Source organism: Oncorhynchus mykiss, chromosome 23 (assembly GCF_057628025.1).
Source record: "Oncorhynchus mykiss isolate SJ-2025 chromosome 23, ASM5762802v1, whole genome shotgun sequence".
In the NCBI taxonomy this organism is placed as follows: Eukaryota; Metazoa; Chordata; class Actinopteri; order Salmoniformes; family Salmonidae; genus Oncorhynchus; species Oncorhynchus mykiss.
This window is the reverse complement of record NC_143044.1, coordinates 50,869,942-50,883,817: the sequence shown is the minus strand read 5'-3', so window position 1 is coordinate 50,883,817 and position 13,876 is coordinate 50,869,942. Positions and strand designations below refer to the sequence as shown.

General features: G+C 46.6%; 1 protein-coding gene across 10 annotated transcripts in view; it reads left to right on the top strand.

The window, feature by feature from the left end:
- The window catches only part of LOC110503014 (mitogen-activated protein kinase kinase kinase 4), a 75,503-nt gene that overhangs the window by 40,413 nt on the left and 21,214 nt on the right, over positions 1 to 13,876 (top strand). For all 10 annotated transcript variants that reach the window (XM_090217586.1, XM_090217584.1, XM_090217587.1 and 7 more), the window contains 7 exons: positions 2,505 to 2,662; positions 2,812 to 2,928; positions 11,142 to 11,241; positions 11,484 to 11,567; positions 11,826 to 12,110; positions 12,490 to 12,639; positions 13,028 to 13,189. In XM_090217586.1, coding sequence (XP_090073712.1) covers positions 2,505 to 2,662; positions 2,812 to 2,928; positions 11,142 to 11,241; positions 11,484 to 11,567; positions 11,826 to 12,110; positions 12,490 to 12,639; positions 13,028 to 13,189 — 1,056 coding nt within the window. The remainder of the gene's footprint in view (positions 1 to 2,504; positions 2,663 to 2,811; positions 2,929 to 11,141; positions 11,242 to 11,483; positions 11,568 to 11,825; positions 12,111 to 12,489; positions 12,640 to 13,027; positions 13,190 to 13,876) is intronic.

Sequence of the window (13,876 nt, the reverse complement as noted above, 5' to 3'; positions counted from 1 at the left end):
GATGGTGGAGTTAATCTGTGCTATAACCAGCCTTTCAAAGCGCTTCCTGATTACAGGAGTGAGCTCTATGGGGTGGTAGTCATTGTGGCATGAAGCCTTAAGAGTTCTTGAGGACAGGAATGATGGTCGTCTTAAAACGTGTGGATAGCAGCCTGTGACAAGGAGAGGTTGTCCCAGGTCTGGTAGAGCGACATCATTGGGCAGATCACGGTTGGGTCTTCCTTTGTAATGCGTAATGGACTGTAGCCCCTCCACATGCGGTGGTCGTCGGAGCCTGTGTGGTATGATTCCACTTTACTCCTATAATTGTCATTTTGCTATTTTGATGACGCCACGGAGGTCATAGTGGGACTTCTTGTACTTGTTCCTGTCCTCAGCCATAGCATCAGGGTTGTCTACGATAGCTCTGTGCGCGGTAGCCCTGCTCTTTAGTTTAGCGCCAACCTGTGTTAATCTTGGGCTTTTGATTGGGGGACAATGTTGCCGATGCATTTTCTAATTCAACCGGTGACTCCGGTGGAGTCGGCGGAGTCTCAAAACATATTCCAATCAGCGCTAGCAAGGCAGACCGGTAGCATAATCTCTGATTCTGGTGACCATTTTTCAACGGAGCGAGTCACAGGTACTTCCTGTTTTTGAGTTTCTGGTTGTAAACAGAAAGTAGGAGTACATGATCTGATTTGGCGGATGAGGGAGGGCCTTACATGCTTGCTTGTTGGTAGAATAACAGTGGTCTAGGACTTTATCGCCCCTAGGGAATAGAGTGCCGTTTGGGACTCATTCAGATTAGAGGTGTACTGTATGAGAGGCTGCCTCTGGATAGCTGGCCAGTACCCAGGACTGAGGCTCAAAGGTACAGCTCCTGGTAAATCTGCTTGAGAACACTGTGTGCTGATTTCTGGTGTGAGTGTGTTTTAACCAACCACTGCAAAGCTGAAACAGCACATGGTAGGTAGGGTGTGGCAGGAATTGGTTTTAGTCAATCACTGATTACTTCTCAGGAATTTAGGCGGCAGTTTTCTTTCCTCGCTGTCGGTCTTTTTCTCTGAACAGACGGCCGGCCGGTAGTCTGATAAAAGCCTGATAAAACACTATGTTCCTGAATTCCAAGAAGGCTCAGAACAACAGAACTCTTAGGGAAAAAGTTGAGTCTAGTCTACTGCTTGCTGCCAGCACTCAACGATTTTCTTTAGGAATATCACAACCCTGCCCTGAAGAGCAGAGCATGGAGTGGGGCCTGCAGAGCATGGAGTGGGGCCTGCAGAGCATGGAGTGGGGCCTGCAGAGCATGGAGTGGGGCCTGCAGAGCATGGAGTGGGGCCTGCAGAGCATGGAGTGGGGCCTGCAGAGCATGGAGTGGGGCCAATACAATAAGAATGAATGTATCTCTGCCATCTGCTGACGAATACAGAGCAACACCACCAGATGCCTGAGGGAGGATGGTTATAGGGGGAATTTGTGTTAGGATAATGGTGGCGATATCACAAGCTAAGTTTATGTCCCAATTTGTGGGAGAAAACAATACACCTAGCGACCTGATCAGCGTGCACTGCGCCCGGCCCGCCACAGGAGTCGCTAGTGCGCGATGAGACAAGGATATCCCTACCGGTCAAACTCTCCCTAACCCGGACGACGCTAGGCCAATTGTGCATCGCCCCATGGACCTCCCAGTCGCTGCCGGCTGCGACAGAGCCTGGGCTCGAACCCAGAGTCTCTGGTGGCACAGAGACCACTGCGCCACCCGGGAGGCCCACTCTAGCAATTTTAGTTTTGTTACAAACTGTTGCGATAGATGGCAAACTTGCCCATTCTGGTTTTCTCACATGCGTGTTCTCTAGGCAGTTGGCTGATAAAGTGGACACTGGACAGATTAGGGTATATGATGAGATTGATAAAAACAAAATAGTTGTTACTTGGCAGCTAAGCATCGATCTTCATGTCACTAGCATACAAATGAAGACCCTTAATTTTATTGGAAAGGAGCATCAGTCTCATCACTGTGCACTTTCACCATCCTGTAGCCTAAACTGCATGCTTTTCCAAGTAGCAATGGGAGGACCACACAACATAGCATCGCGGGACTACAAATTTACCTCCACATGGTTATTCTATCAACAATAAATAGTTTCCACTGCAATTTGTTGCATAATACAATTTTACCAACACAAAAAGATCCCACCATGTCAAACGAAGAAATTGTCTGTCGAAATGTATTAAATTGTAACGATAATTCCTCTTTCCATCAGAGCTGTCGTGATTATTTTTTTAATACAGCATGACTTGACTGGCATAAACAGTGAACAATCATACACGGAGAAACCATGTTGTTAAAACATACATTTAGGAACTAGGTTTGATTATCAAACAATCTCAAACTTGAGATGAAACTAACTGATGCATGCATCTTTTATTTAAATGAATAACATTGGAAATACACCTTCCTGCAGGTAGGCAAAAATATCCACTACCTGATAATCACCACACATTCATCCCTCTGTCTGCAGGTGTACTTTGACTACATGCACAGCTGGATCCAGATGCTGCAGCAGCTTCCCCAGGCCTCCCACAGCCTGAAGAACCTTCTAGAGGAGGAGTGGGACTTTACCAAGGTCATCACCCCTTACATCAGAGGAGGGGAGGCTCAGTCTGGGAAACTCTTCTGGTTAGTGTTTGACTGATTTTGTTTCTTTGTTCAATTGTATCTCATGTTGAGTGTCTATACTCCTTGGAAGCATCCAACTTGCTCCCTCTTTAACATTGTGTTTAGTTAGCTCCGCTTGGCAAAGATCCCCTGTCTCTTCTCGCTCGCAGTGATATTGCTGGGATGCTGCTCAAGTCCACTGGGGACTTCCTGGATGCGGGCCTGCAGAGGAGTGGTGATGAATTCTGGGAAAGTGCCGATGACAGTACAGTCTCAGACGAGATCAGGTATGTCTTGTTTTAGATGGTAGGAACTGCCAGGGACCTCATGACATTATCACCATACTTAGGTGCCAAAACGGTATGTATTGCAATAATTACATTTTATGTTCCAAACGTATTGCTCATTGTATAGGTCTGCTGCAGAGAGATGAGAGTGCATGAGAAAATTGATTTTGATCAGTCATGGAAAAAAAGTGCTGAAAAACCTTGTTGGCTCACTATTTCAAAAGAAGATGAAGAACAAGCTATATGATGAAAAATACCTGCATTTGTGGTACAGCCGACTAACGCAACTTTGCAAAAAGTATATACACAGAGTATACAGAACGTTAACATCTGCCCTTTCCATGACCAGGTGAATCCAGGTGAAAGCTATGATCCCTTATTGATGTCTCTTGTTAAATCCACTTCAATCAGTGTAGATGAAGGGTAGAAACAGGTTAAAGAAGGATTTTTAAGTCTTGAGACAACTGAGACATGGATTGTGTATGTGTGCCATTCAGAGGGTGAATGGGTAAGACAAAAGATTGAAGTGCCTTTGAACAGGGTCTGGTAGTAGGTGCCTTTGAACAGAGTCTGGTAGTAGGTGCCTTTGAACAGGGTCTGGTAGTAGGTGCCTTTGAACAGGGTCTGGTAGTAGGTGCCTTTGAACAGGGTCTGGTAGTAGGTGCCTTTGAACAGGGTCTGGTAGTAGGTGCCTTTGAACAGGGTCTGGTAGTAGGTGCCTTTGAACAGGGTCTGGTAGTAGGTGCCTTTGAACAGGGTCTGGTAGTAGGTGCCTTTGAACAGGGTCTGGTAGTAGGTGCCTTTGAACAGGGTCTGGTAGTAGGTGCCTTTGAACAGGGTCTGGTAGTAGGTGCCTTTGAACAGGGTCTGGTAGTAGGTGCCTTTGAACAGGGTCTGGTAGTAGGTGTGGTAGTGGGTATATTAGTGGGTCTGGTAGTAGGTGTGGTAGTGGGTATATTAGTGGGTCTGGTAGTAGGTGTGGTAGTGGGTATATTAGTGGGTCTGGTAGTAGGTGTGGTAGTGGGTATATTAGTGGGTCTGGTAGTAGGTGTGGTAGTGGGTATATTAGTGGGTCTGGTAGTAGGTGTGGTAGTGGGTATATTAGTGGGTATGGTAGTAGGTGCCTTTGAACAGGGTCTGGTAGTAGGTGCCTTTGAACAGGGTCTGGTAGTAGGTGTGGTAGTGGGTATATTAGTGGGTCTGGTAGTAGGTGTGGTAGTGGGTATATTAGTGGGTCTGGTAGTAGGTGTGGTAGTGGGTATATTAGTGGGTCTGGTAGTAGGTGCCTTTGAACAGGGTCTGGTAGTAGGTGTGGTAGTGGGTATATTAGTGGGTCTGGTAGTAGGTGTGGTAGTGGGTATATTAGTGGGTCTGGTAGTAGGTGTGGTAGTGGGTATATTAGTGGGTCTGGTAGTAGGTGTGGTAGTGGGTATATTAGTGGGTCTGGTAGTAGGTGCCTTTGAACAGGGTCTGGTAGTAGGTGTGGTAGTGGGTATATTAGTGGGTCTGGTAGTAGGTGTGGTAGTGGGTATATTAGTGGGTCTGGTAGTAGGTGTGGTAGTGGGTATATTAGTGGGTCTGGTAGTAGGTGTGGTAGTGGGTATATTAGTGGGTCTGGTAGTAGGTGCCTTTGAACAGGGTCTGGTAGTAGGTGTGGTAGTGGGTATATTAGTGGGTCTGGTAGTAGGTGCCTTTGAACAGGGTCTGGTAGTAGGTGTGGTAGTGGGTATATTAGTGGGTCTGGTAGTAGGTGTGGTAGTGGGTATATTAGTGGGTCTGGTAGTAGGTGTGGTAGTGGGTATATTAGTGGGTCTGGTAGTAGGTGTGGTAGTGGGTCTGGTAGTAGGTGCCTTTGAACAGGGTCTGGTAGTAGGTGTGGTAGTGGGTATATTAGTGGGTCTGGTAGTAGGTGCCTTTGAACAGGGTCTGGTAGTAGGTGTGGTAGTGGGTATATTAGTGGGTCTGGTAGTAGGTGTGGTAGTGGGTATATTAGTGGGTCTGGTAGTAGGTGCCTTTGAACAGGGTCTGGTAGTAGGTGTGGTAGTGGGTATATTAGTGGGTCTGGTAGTAGGTGCCTTTGAACAGGGTCTGGTAGTAGGTGTGGTAGTGGGTATATTAGTGGGTCTGGTAGTAGGTGTGGTAGTGGGTATATTAGTGGGTCTGGTAGTAGGTGTGGTAGTGGGTATATTAGTGGGTCTGGTAGTAGGTGTGGTAGTGGGTATATTAGTGGGTCTGGTAGTAGGTGCCTTTGAACAGGGTCTGGTAGTAGGTGTGGTAGTGGGTATATTAGTGGGTCTGGTAGTAGGTGCCTTTGAACAGGGTCTGGTAGTAGGTGTGGTAGTGGGTATATTAGTGGGTCTGGTAGTAGGTGTGGTAGTGGGTATATTAGTGGGTCTGGTAGTAGGTGTGGTAGTGGGTATATTAGTGGGTCTGGTAGTAGGTGTGGTAGTGGGTATATTAGTGGGTCTGGTAGTAGGTGCCTTTGAACAGGGTCTGGTAGTAGGTGTGGTAGTGGGTATATTAGTGGGTCTGGTAGTAGGTGCCTTTGAACAGGGTCTGGTAGTAGGTGTGGTAGTGGGTATATTAGTGGGTCTGGTAGTAGGTGTGGTAGTGGGTATATTAGTGGGTCTGGTAGTAGGTGTGGTAGTGGGTATATTAGTGGGTCTGGTAGTAGGTGTGGTAGTGGGTATATTAGTGGGTCTGGTAGTAGGTGTGGTAGTGGGTATATTAGTGGGTCTGGTAGTAGGTGTGGTAGTGGGTATATTAGTGGGTCTGGTAGTAGGTGTGGTAGTGGGTATATTAGTGGGTCTGGTAGTAGGTGCCTTTGAACAGGGTCTGGTAGTAGGTGTGGTAGTGGGTATATTAGTGGGTCTGGTAGTAGGTGCCTTTGAACAGGGTCTGGTAGTAGGTGTGGTAGTGGGTATATTAGTGGGTCTGGTAGTAGGTGTGGTAGTGGGTATATTAGTGGGTCTGGTAGTAGGTGTGGTAGTGGGTATATTAGTGGGTCTGGTAGTAGGTGTGGTAGTGGGTATATTAGTGGGTCTGGTAGTAGGTGCCTTTGAACAGGGTCTGGTAGTAGGTGTGGTAGTGGGTATATTAGTGGGTCTGGTAGTAGGTGTGGTAGTGGGTATATTAGTGGGTCTGGTAGTAGGTGCCTTTGAACAGGGTATGGTAGTAGGTGCCTTTGAACAGGGTCTGGTAGTAGGTGTGGTAGTGGGTATATTAGTGGGTCTGGTAGTAGGTGCCTTTGAACAGGGTCTGGTAGTAGGTGTGGTAGTGGGTATATTAGTGGGTCTGGTAGTAGGTGCCTTTGAACAGGGTCTGGTAGTAGGTGTGGTAGTGGGTATATTAGTGGGTCTGGTAGTAGGTGCCTTTGAACAGGGTCTGGTAGTAGGTGTGGTAGTGGGTATATTAGTGGGTCTGGTAGTAGGTGCCTTTGAACAGGGTCTGGTAGTAGGTGTGGTAGTGGGTATATTAGTGGGTCTGGTAGTAGGTGTGGTAGTGGGTATATTAGTGGGTCTGGTAGTAGGTGTGGTAGTGGGTATATTAGTGGGTCTGGTAGTAGGTGTGGTAGTGGGTATATTAGTGGGTCTGGTAGTAGGTGCCTTTGAACAGGGTCTGGTAGTAGGTGTGGTAGTGGGTATATTAGTGGGTCTGGTAGTAGGTGCCTTTGAACAGGGTCTGGTAGTAGGTGTGGTAGTGGGTATATTAGTGGGTCTGGTAGTAGGTGCCTTTGAACAGGGTCTGGTAGTAGGTGTGGTAGTGGGTATATTAGTGGGTCTGGTAGTAGGTGCCTTTGAACAGGGTCTGGTAGTAGGTGTGGTAGTGGGTATATTAGTGGGTCTGGTAGTAGGTGCCTTTGAACAGGGTCTGGTAGTAGGTGTGGTAGTGGGTATATTAGTGGGTCTGGTAGTAGGTGCCTTTGAACAGGGTCTGGTAGTAGGTGTGGTAGTGGGTATATTAGTGGGTCTGGTAGTAGGTGCCTTTGAACAGGGTCTGGTAGTAGGTGTGGTAGTGGGTATATTAGTGGGTCTGGTAGTAGGTGCCTTTGAACAGGGTCTGGTAGTAGGTGTGGTAGTGGGTATATTAGTGGGTCTGGTAGTAGGTGTGGTAGTGGGTATATTAGTGGGTCTGGTAGTAGGTGCCTTTGAACAGGGTCTGGTAGTAGGTGTGGTAGTGGGTATATTAGTGGGTCTGGTAGTAGGTGCCTTTGAACAGGGTCTGGTAGTAGGTGTGGTAGTGGGTATATTAGTGGGTCTGGTAGTAGGTGCCTTTGAACAGGGTCTGGTAGTAGGTGTGGTAGTGGGTATATTAGTGGGTCTGGTAGTAGGTGTGGTAGTGGGTATATTAGTGGGTCTGGTAGTAGGTGTGGTAGTGGGTATATTAGTGGGTCTGGTAGTAGGTGTGGTAGTGGGTATATTAGTGGGTCTGGTAGTAGGTGCCTTTGAACAGGGTCTGGTAGTAGGTGTGGTAGTGGGTATATTAGTGGGTCTGGTAGTAGGTGCCTTTGAACAGGGTCTGGTAGTAGGTGTGGTAGTGGGTATATTAGTGGGTCTGGTAGTAGGTGTGGTAGTGGGTATATTAGTGGGTCTGGTAGTAGGTGTGGTAGTGGGTATATTAGTGGGTCTGGTAGTAGGTGTGGTAGTGGGTCTGGTAGTAGGTGCCTTTGAACAGGGTCTGGTAGTAGGTGTGGTAGTGGGTATATTAGTGGGTCTGGTAGTAGGTGCCTTTGAACAGGGTCTGGTAGTAGGTGTGGTAGTGGGTATATTAGTGGGTCTGGTAGTAGGTGTGGTAGTGGGTATATTAGTGGGTCTGGTAGTAGGTGTGGTAGTGGGTATATTAGTGGGTCTGGTAGTAGGTGTGGTAGTGGGTATATTAGTGGGTCTGGTAGTAGGTGTGGTAGTGGGTATATTAGTGGGTCTGGTAGTAGGTGTGGTAGTGGGTATATTAGTGGGTCTGGTAGTAGGTGTGGTAGTGGGTATATTAGTGGGTCTGGTAGTAGGTGCCTTTGAACAGGGTCTGGTAGTAGGTGTGGTAGTGGGTATATTAGTGGGTCTGGTAGTAGGTGCCTTTGAACAGGGTCTGGTAGTAGGTGTGGTAGTGGGTATATTAGTGGGTCTGGTAGTAGGTGTGGTAGTGGGTATATTAGTGGGTCTGGTAGTAGGTGTGGTAGTGGGTATATTAGTGGGTCTGGTAGTAGGTGTGGTAGTGGGTATATTAGTGGGTCTGGTAGTAGGTGCCTTTGAACAGGGTCTGGTAGTAGGTGTGGTAGTGGGTATATTAGTGGGTCTGGTAGTAGGTGTGGTAGTGGGTATATTAGTGGGTCTGGTAGTAGGTGCCTTTGAACAGGGTATGGTAGTAGGTGCCTTTGAACAGGGTCTGGTAGTAGGTGTGGTAGTGGGTATATTAGTGGGTCTGGTAGTAGGTGCCTTTGAACAGGGTCTGGTAGTAGGTGTGGTAGTGGGTATATTAGTGGGTCTGGTAGTAGGTGCCTTTGAACAGGGTCTGGTAGTAGGTGTGGTAGTGGGTATATTAGTGGGTCTGGTAGTAGGTGCCTTTGAACAGGGTCTGGTAGTAGGTGTGGTAGTGGGTATATTAGTGGGTCTGGTAGTAGGTGCCTTTGAACAGGGTCTGGTAGTAGGTGTGGTAGTGGGTATATTAGTGGGTCTGGTAGTAGGTGTGGTAGTGGGTATATTAGTGGGTCTGGTAGTAGGTGTGGTAGTGGGTATATTAGTGGGTCTGGTAGTAGGTGTGGTAGTGGGTATATTAGTGGGTCTGGTAGTAGGTGCCTTTGAACAGGGTCTGGTAGTAGGTGTGGTAGTGGGTATATTAGTGGGTCTGGTAGTAGGTGCCTTTGAACAGGGTCTGGTAGTAGGTGTGGTAGTGGGTATATTAGTGGGTCTGGTAGTAGGTGCCTTTGAACAGGGTCTGGTAGTAGGTGTGGTAGTGGGTATATTAGTGGGTCTGGTAGTAGGTGCCTTTGAACAGGGTCTGGTAGTAGGTGTGGTAGTGGGTATATTAGTGGGTCTGGTAGTAGGTGCCTTTGAACAGGGTCTGGTAGTAGGTGTGGTAGTGGGTATATTAGTGGGTCTGGTAGTAGGTGCCTTTGAACAGGGTCTGGTAGTAGGTGTGGTAGTGGGTATATTAGTGGGTCTGGTAGTAGGTGCCTTTGAACAGGGTCTGGTAGTAGGTGTGGTAGTGGGTATATTAGTGGGTCTGGTAGTAGGTGCCTTTGAACAGGGTCTGGTAGTAGGTGTGGTAGTGGGTATATTAGTGGGTCTGGTAGTAGGTGTGGTAGTGGGTATATTAGTGGGTCTGGTAGTAGGTGTGGTAGTGGGTATATTAGTGGGTCTGGTAGTAGGTGTGGTAGTGGGTATATTAGTGGGTATGGTAGTAGGTTCCAGGCACACCGGTTTGAACTGCAACGCTGCTGGGTTTTTCTCGCTCAACAGTTTTCCTGTGCGCATTAAGAATGGTCACCACCCAAAGGAAATTCAGCCAACTTGACACAACTGTGGGAAGCATTGGGGTCAATATGGGCCAGCATTCCCGTGGTGTCCAGCCGGTGTTTATTCCACTGGCTAAATCTATGATGTTAAAATGCCTATTTACTCTGTTCCATCTGACTGCACAATCCACTTTCTCATAAGCCCTGCCAGGCAATTTATGAACTTGATCTCCACAATAAAAAGCATCCAGACAGTATCTCACATTTCTTTTAGACTAACATTTAGTTTTCAACAACAGAGATTTCTATAAACTTAGCTCTCTACAGACAGGCAGGCAGCTTTTCTCAGACAGTCAAAATCACGTATCAGGATAGTTTTTATGGATATATATACAAAGAACTATCAATAGAAAGCAGATCAAACAGAACTAAGTGCAGCAAGTTTGCAATATTTCCAGCTCCAGTTTGAAGTGATTGTGTTAGCTGTGTTGTTGGTTAGTTCCTCTGAACAACAGTGTCCAGCTCCAGTTTGAAGTGATTGTGTTAGCTGTGTTGTTGGTTAGCTCCTATGAACAACAGTGTCCAGCTCCAGTTTGAGGTGATTGTGTTAGCTGTGTTGTTGGCTAGCTCCTCTGAACTACAGTGTCCAGCTCCAGTTTGAAGTGATTGTGTTAGCTGTGTTGTTGGTTAGCTCCTCTGAACAACAGTGTCCAGCTCCAGTTTGAGGTGATTGTGTTAGCTGTGCTGTTGGCTAGCTCCTCTGAACTACAGTGTCCTGACGAGAGAGCACATGTTCTATGCCAGGTGAAATCGTGCATCATTAGCTCATTGTTATGGATGTATCCAAATAAATGTCACTAGAAAACAGCTTATGCAAATGCAGTTACATTTGTTATTCTGGCTGCACTGTTTGACCTAACCGTGAGTTAGCCATAGTTGGCTAGTTAGCAAGCAAAGGATAAGAACATTGCCAGCCAGTATGGCAATGGAACATTTAGAATAATGAACAACTGGGTCGCTTGCGTCCATAGATACAGAACAAAAAGTCTGAACGACTGTCGTTCAACCGAACCTATAGAACAAACGACCAGCCGGCTTGGGTAGCAACCCTAGATTTGTGTCAGGGCTATATCTTGTGGAAGGATGAAATAGTATGAATAAAGTCAGCAAAATAAAGTTTTTAATGAAAATATGTCAATCATTATTGAAATATGTTGGTAACCCGTTGTATAAAAGTGATAATGCCCTGGAAGCCAGTGTGTTTGGAGGATACATTGGCACGGTTTTCCTCAACTTTGTCTCGAGCCTATCACCTATTAAATCCTTCAAACACCGGCTTCTCGGGCATTATCACTTAAATATGTACTGAACAAAAATATAAATGCAACCATTTCAAAGATTTAACTGGGTTATAGTTCATATGAGGAAATGAGTCAGTTTAAATCAATTGAATCAGGCCCTACTCTATGGATTTCACGTGACTGGGTAGGGGTGCAGCCATGGGTGGGCCTTGGTGGGCATAGGCCCACCCACTTGGCAACCAGGCCCAGCCAATAAGAATGTGTGAATATATTGTATATTGTTTTTATTTTTTACAAATTGATACTTGGAGTCCAAGCATCGCTATAATATTGCTATATGTAACAATGGATTACCCCCCCCCGTCACTATTAGATATGACCAAGTGAATTCCTCACTGTTAGAAAGTCAAGTTCACTTTATTATCCTAAGAGGCTAATGTTGAGCTGGTTTGTTGTCCTACTAGGCGGTCGGTAATTGAGACGAGCCGGTCACTCAAGGAACTGTTCCATGAGGCTAGAGAGAGGGCGTCCAAAGCTCTGGGCTTTGCCAAAATGCTCCGTAAGGTGAGAGAGACAGCAGTTTTTGTTTTCCCCCATTTTCTTTCTGCATATTTTTACTTGGCAAATGCACAGATGTATTGTGTATGTAAGTAAATGTATGCTGTGTATTTGGTTATGGCTCACTTGTAAAAAAGAGGGGGGAAAAGGATAGCTATCTCAATGTGACTTCCCAGGTTAAATCTAGGAAGTATGAACATAAAATAATTGTGTATTTTGAGTGCTCTGACTCCCTCTCTCCACTACAGGACCTGGAGATTGCTGCAGACTTCAGCATTACCAGCGGGGTACCATGCCTCCTGGAGGCCCTCATGGAGAGAAACTATGTCAAGGTGCCTCAAATGACCCCTTTTGTTCCTTTTCACCCTCCGTGCTATTCACTCTGTTCTACAGCGGGCCTGGGTCAATCCATTTCATGAAGTTTCCATTCCGGTCAATCCATTTCATGAAGTTTCCATTCCAGAACTAAACTGAAATTCCAATATTCATCATTGCTTTTTCAATGAAAATGACATTTCGATGTACTTCCTGAATGTCCCTTCCCTTTCTGAAGGATGAAAATGCTAACTTGTCTGCCTGATTGTCTGCAGGTCCAGATCCCAGGGCTGGAGGAGCTGGAGGTGTTTGTCCCCTGTTCACTGATGAACCAGCGGGCCCTCATCCTGCAACTTCTTAACGCTGCAGCTGGTAAGGACTGCAGTAAAGAGCCTGATGAGATGATGGCAGAGGACGAGGCCTACCTGCTGATGAGCAAGCACGGAGCAGGGGACTCGCCTGGCGAGGCAGGCCAGGCTGCGGTACAGTGGCAGTGGGACGGGGAGCTGGTCAAACTGGTGCCTCAGATGGAGACTGTGGACACGCTACGGGCCATGAAGGTCGGTTGGTGGGAATTCTGGGAACAGGGTTTATTAACCAATTTGCAGTGTGCCATGACAAGGTGTGTGTGTGATCCCATCTCCCATTCTGAAGTAGATTATTAAGCCTGATTGCAATGGGAACCTATGTATAACATAATATGTAGCTGCTTTGCACTGACAGAAGAGAGAAGAGAGACTGATGACTTGACTCAAACTCTGCTGTTAGACTTGGCTGTTCTATGACTCGTCCTCAAGGAATTGAGACTTGACTCTGTTAGACTTGAGACTACACACTCATCCTCAAAGACTTGAGATCGACACTGACTTGCCTAAAGTGATGCAGCCGGCCCACCTGGTGGCCCAAAGGGATTGATTGTTTTCTTAATATATTGATCAGGTGGAGAACCTGCTCCTGATAGTGATGCAGTCAGCCCACCTGGTGGCCCAGCGTAAGGCCTTCCAGCAGAGTATGGATGATCTGCTCACCCTCCACAGGGAACAAACTTCCAGCCAGCCCCTCATCGCCCGCTCCCTGGAGCAACTCAAGGTACCATCCACTCTATTTATTTACCTTGATCATGTACTGCTTTTCATTTCCCTGTTGTAAATAAATATTCACTATTAAGCCCAAGTTTATTGAGATGCTATTGGGTAAGTTCACACATTACTTTGCACAAATGTCATGTTTATACTGCAGTGAGAGCTGTGAAAAACAGTCATGCACATAACTGTTGTCTTATTCTACATCACATTGTTTTCAAAATCTGTTAGCTTTCTCTCTCCTCGATTAGACTTTTCCTGTGTGGTGTGTCTGGTTGAAGCAGCCCTCATAAAGTTATGTATTTTTCCTTTTAGTTAGTGTTTTTGACTCCCTCTACAACTCATTATTTCTCTTTTTCTTTCCATCCCTCCCTTTTCTCTCTCTTCTCCCACAGAACGAAGCCTTACAGCTGTGTATAAAGATCAACACAGCCATCGACCGGGTGGAGTACATGTTCACGTCAGAGTTTGAGGTGGAGGTGGAGGAGTCGGAGTCAGCCACACTACAGCAGTACTACAGAGAAGCCATGATACAGGGATACAACTTTGCCTTCGAGGTTAGATAATAATACAGAATATTATAACGGTTGTGTTGATGAGGGTGGGTTTATGATAAGTAGTGTTGTAGCAGTCCAGTCTCCAGACACATAGTGTCTCGGTCTTGTCTCGTTGTCAGATACATTTGTACTCTGTCTCGGGACAGTGAGGACTCATCATTTTTTCCGGAGACCAGCGCAGTAAAAAACTCATAATTATCAGCTTCCATACAGTCAGCGCATAACCGCTTCGCCAGGCCACATATTCTTAAAACATGAATACAGTATGTTAACAGCCTTTAAAGCCATTATAGACCATGTTTGTGCAGTGGCAAACCTATAGTGTGTAACATGTTGGTGATTCTGAAAGGAACAGCAACAGTAATACTAGTGCACTTTTTGTAAAACACAAAGGGCCAGTGGTGTAGTGGAGGGTATACGCAGGCCAGTGGTGTAGTGGAGGGTATACGCAGGCCAGTGGTGTAGTGGAGGGTATACGCAGGCCAGTGGTGTAGTGGAGGGTATACGCAGGCCAGTGGTGTAATGGAGGGTATACGCAGGCCAGTGGTGTAGTGGAGGGTATACGCAGGCCAGTGGTGTAGTGGAGGGTATACGCAGGCCAGTGGTGTAGTGGAGGGTATACGCAGGCCAGTGGTGTAGTGGAGGGTATACGCAGGCCAGTGGTGTAGTGGAGGGTAGACGCAGGCC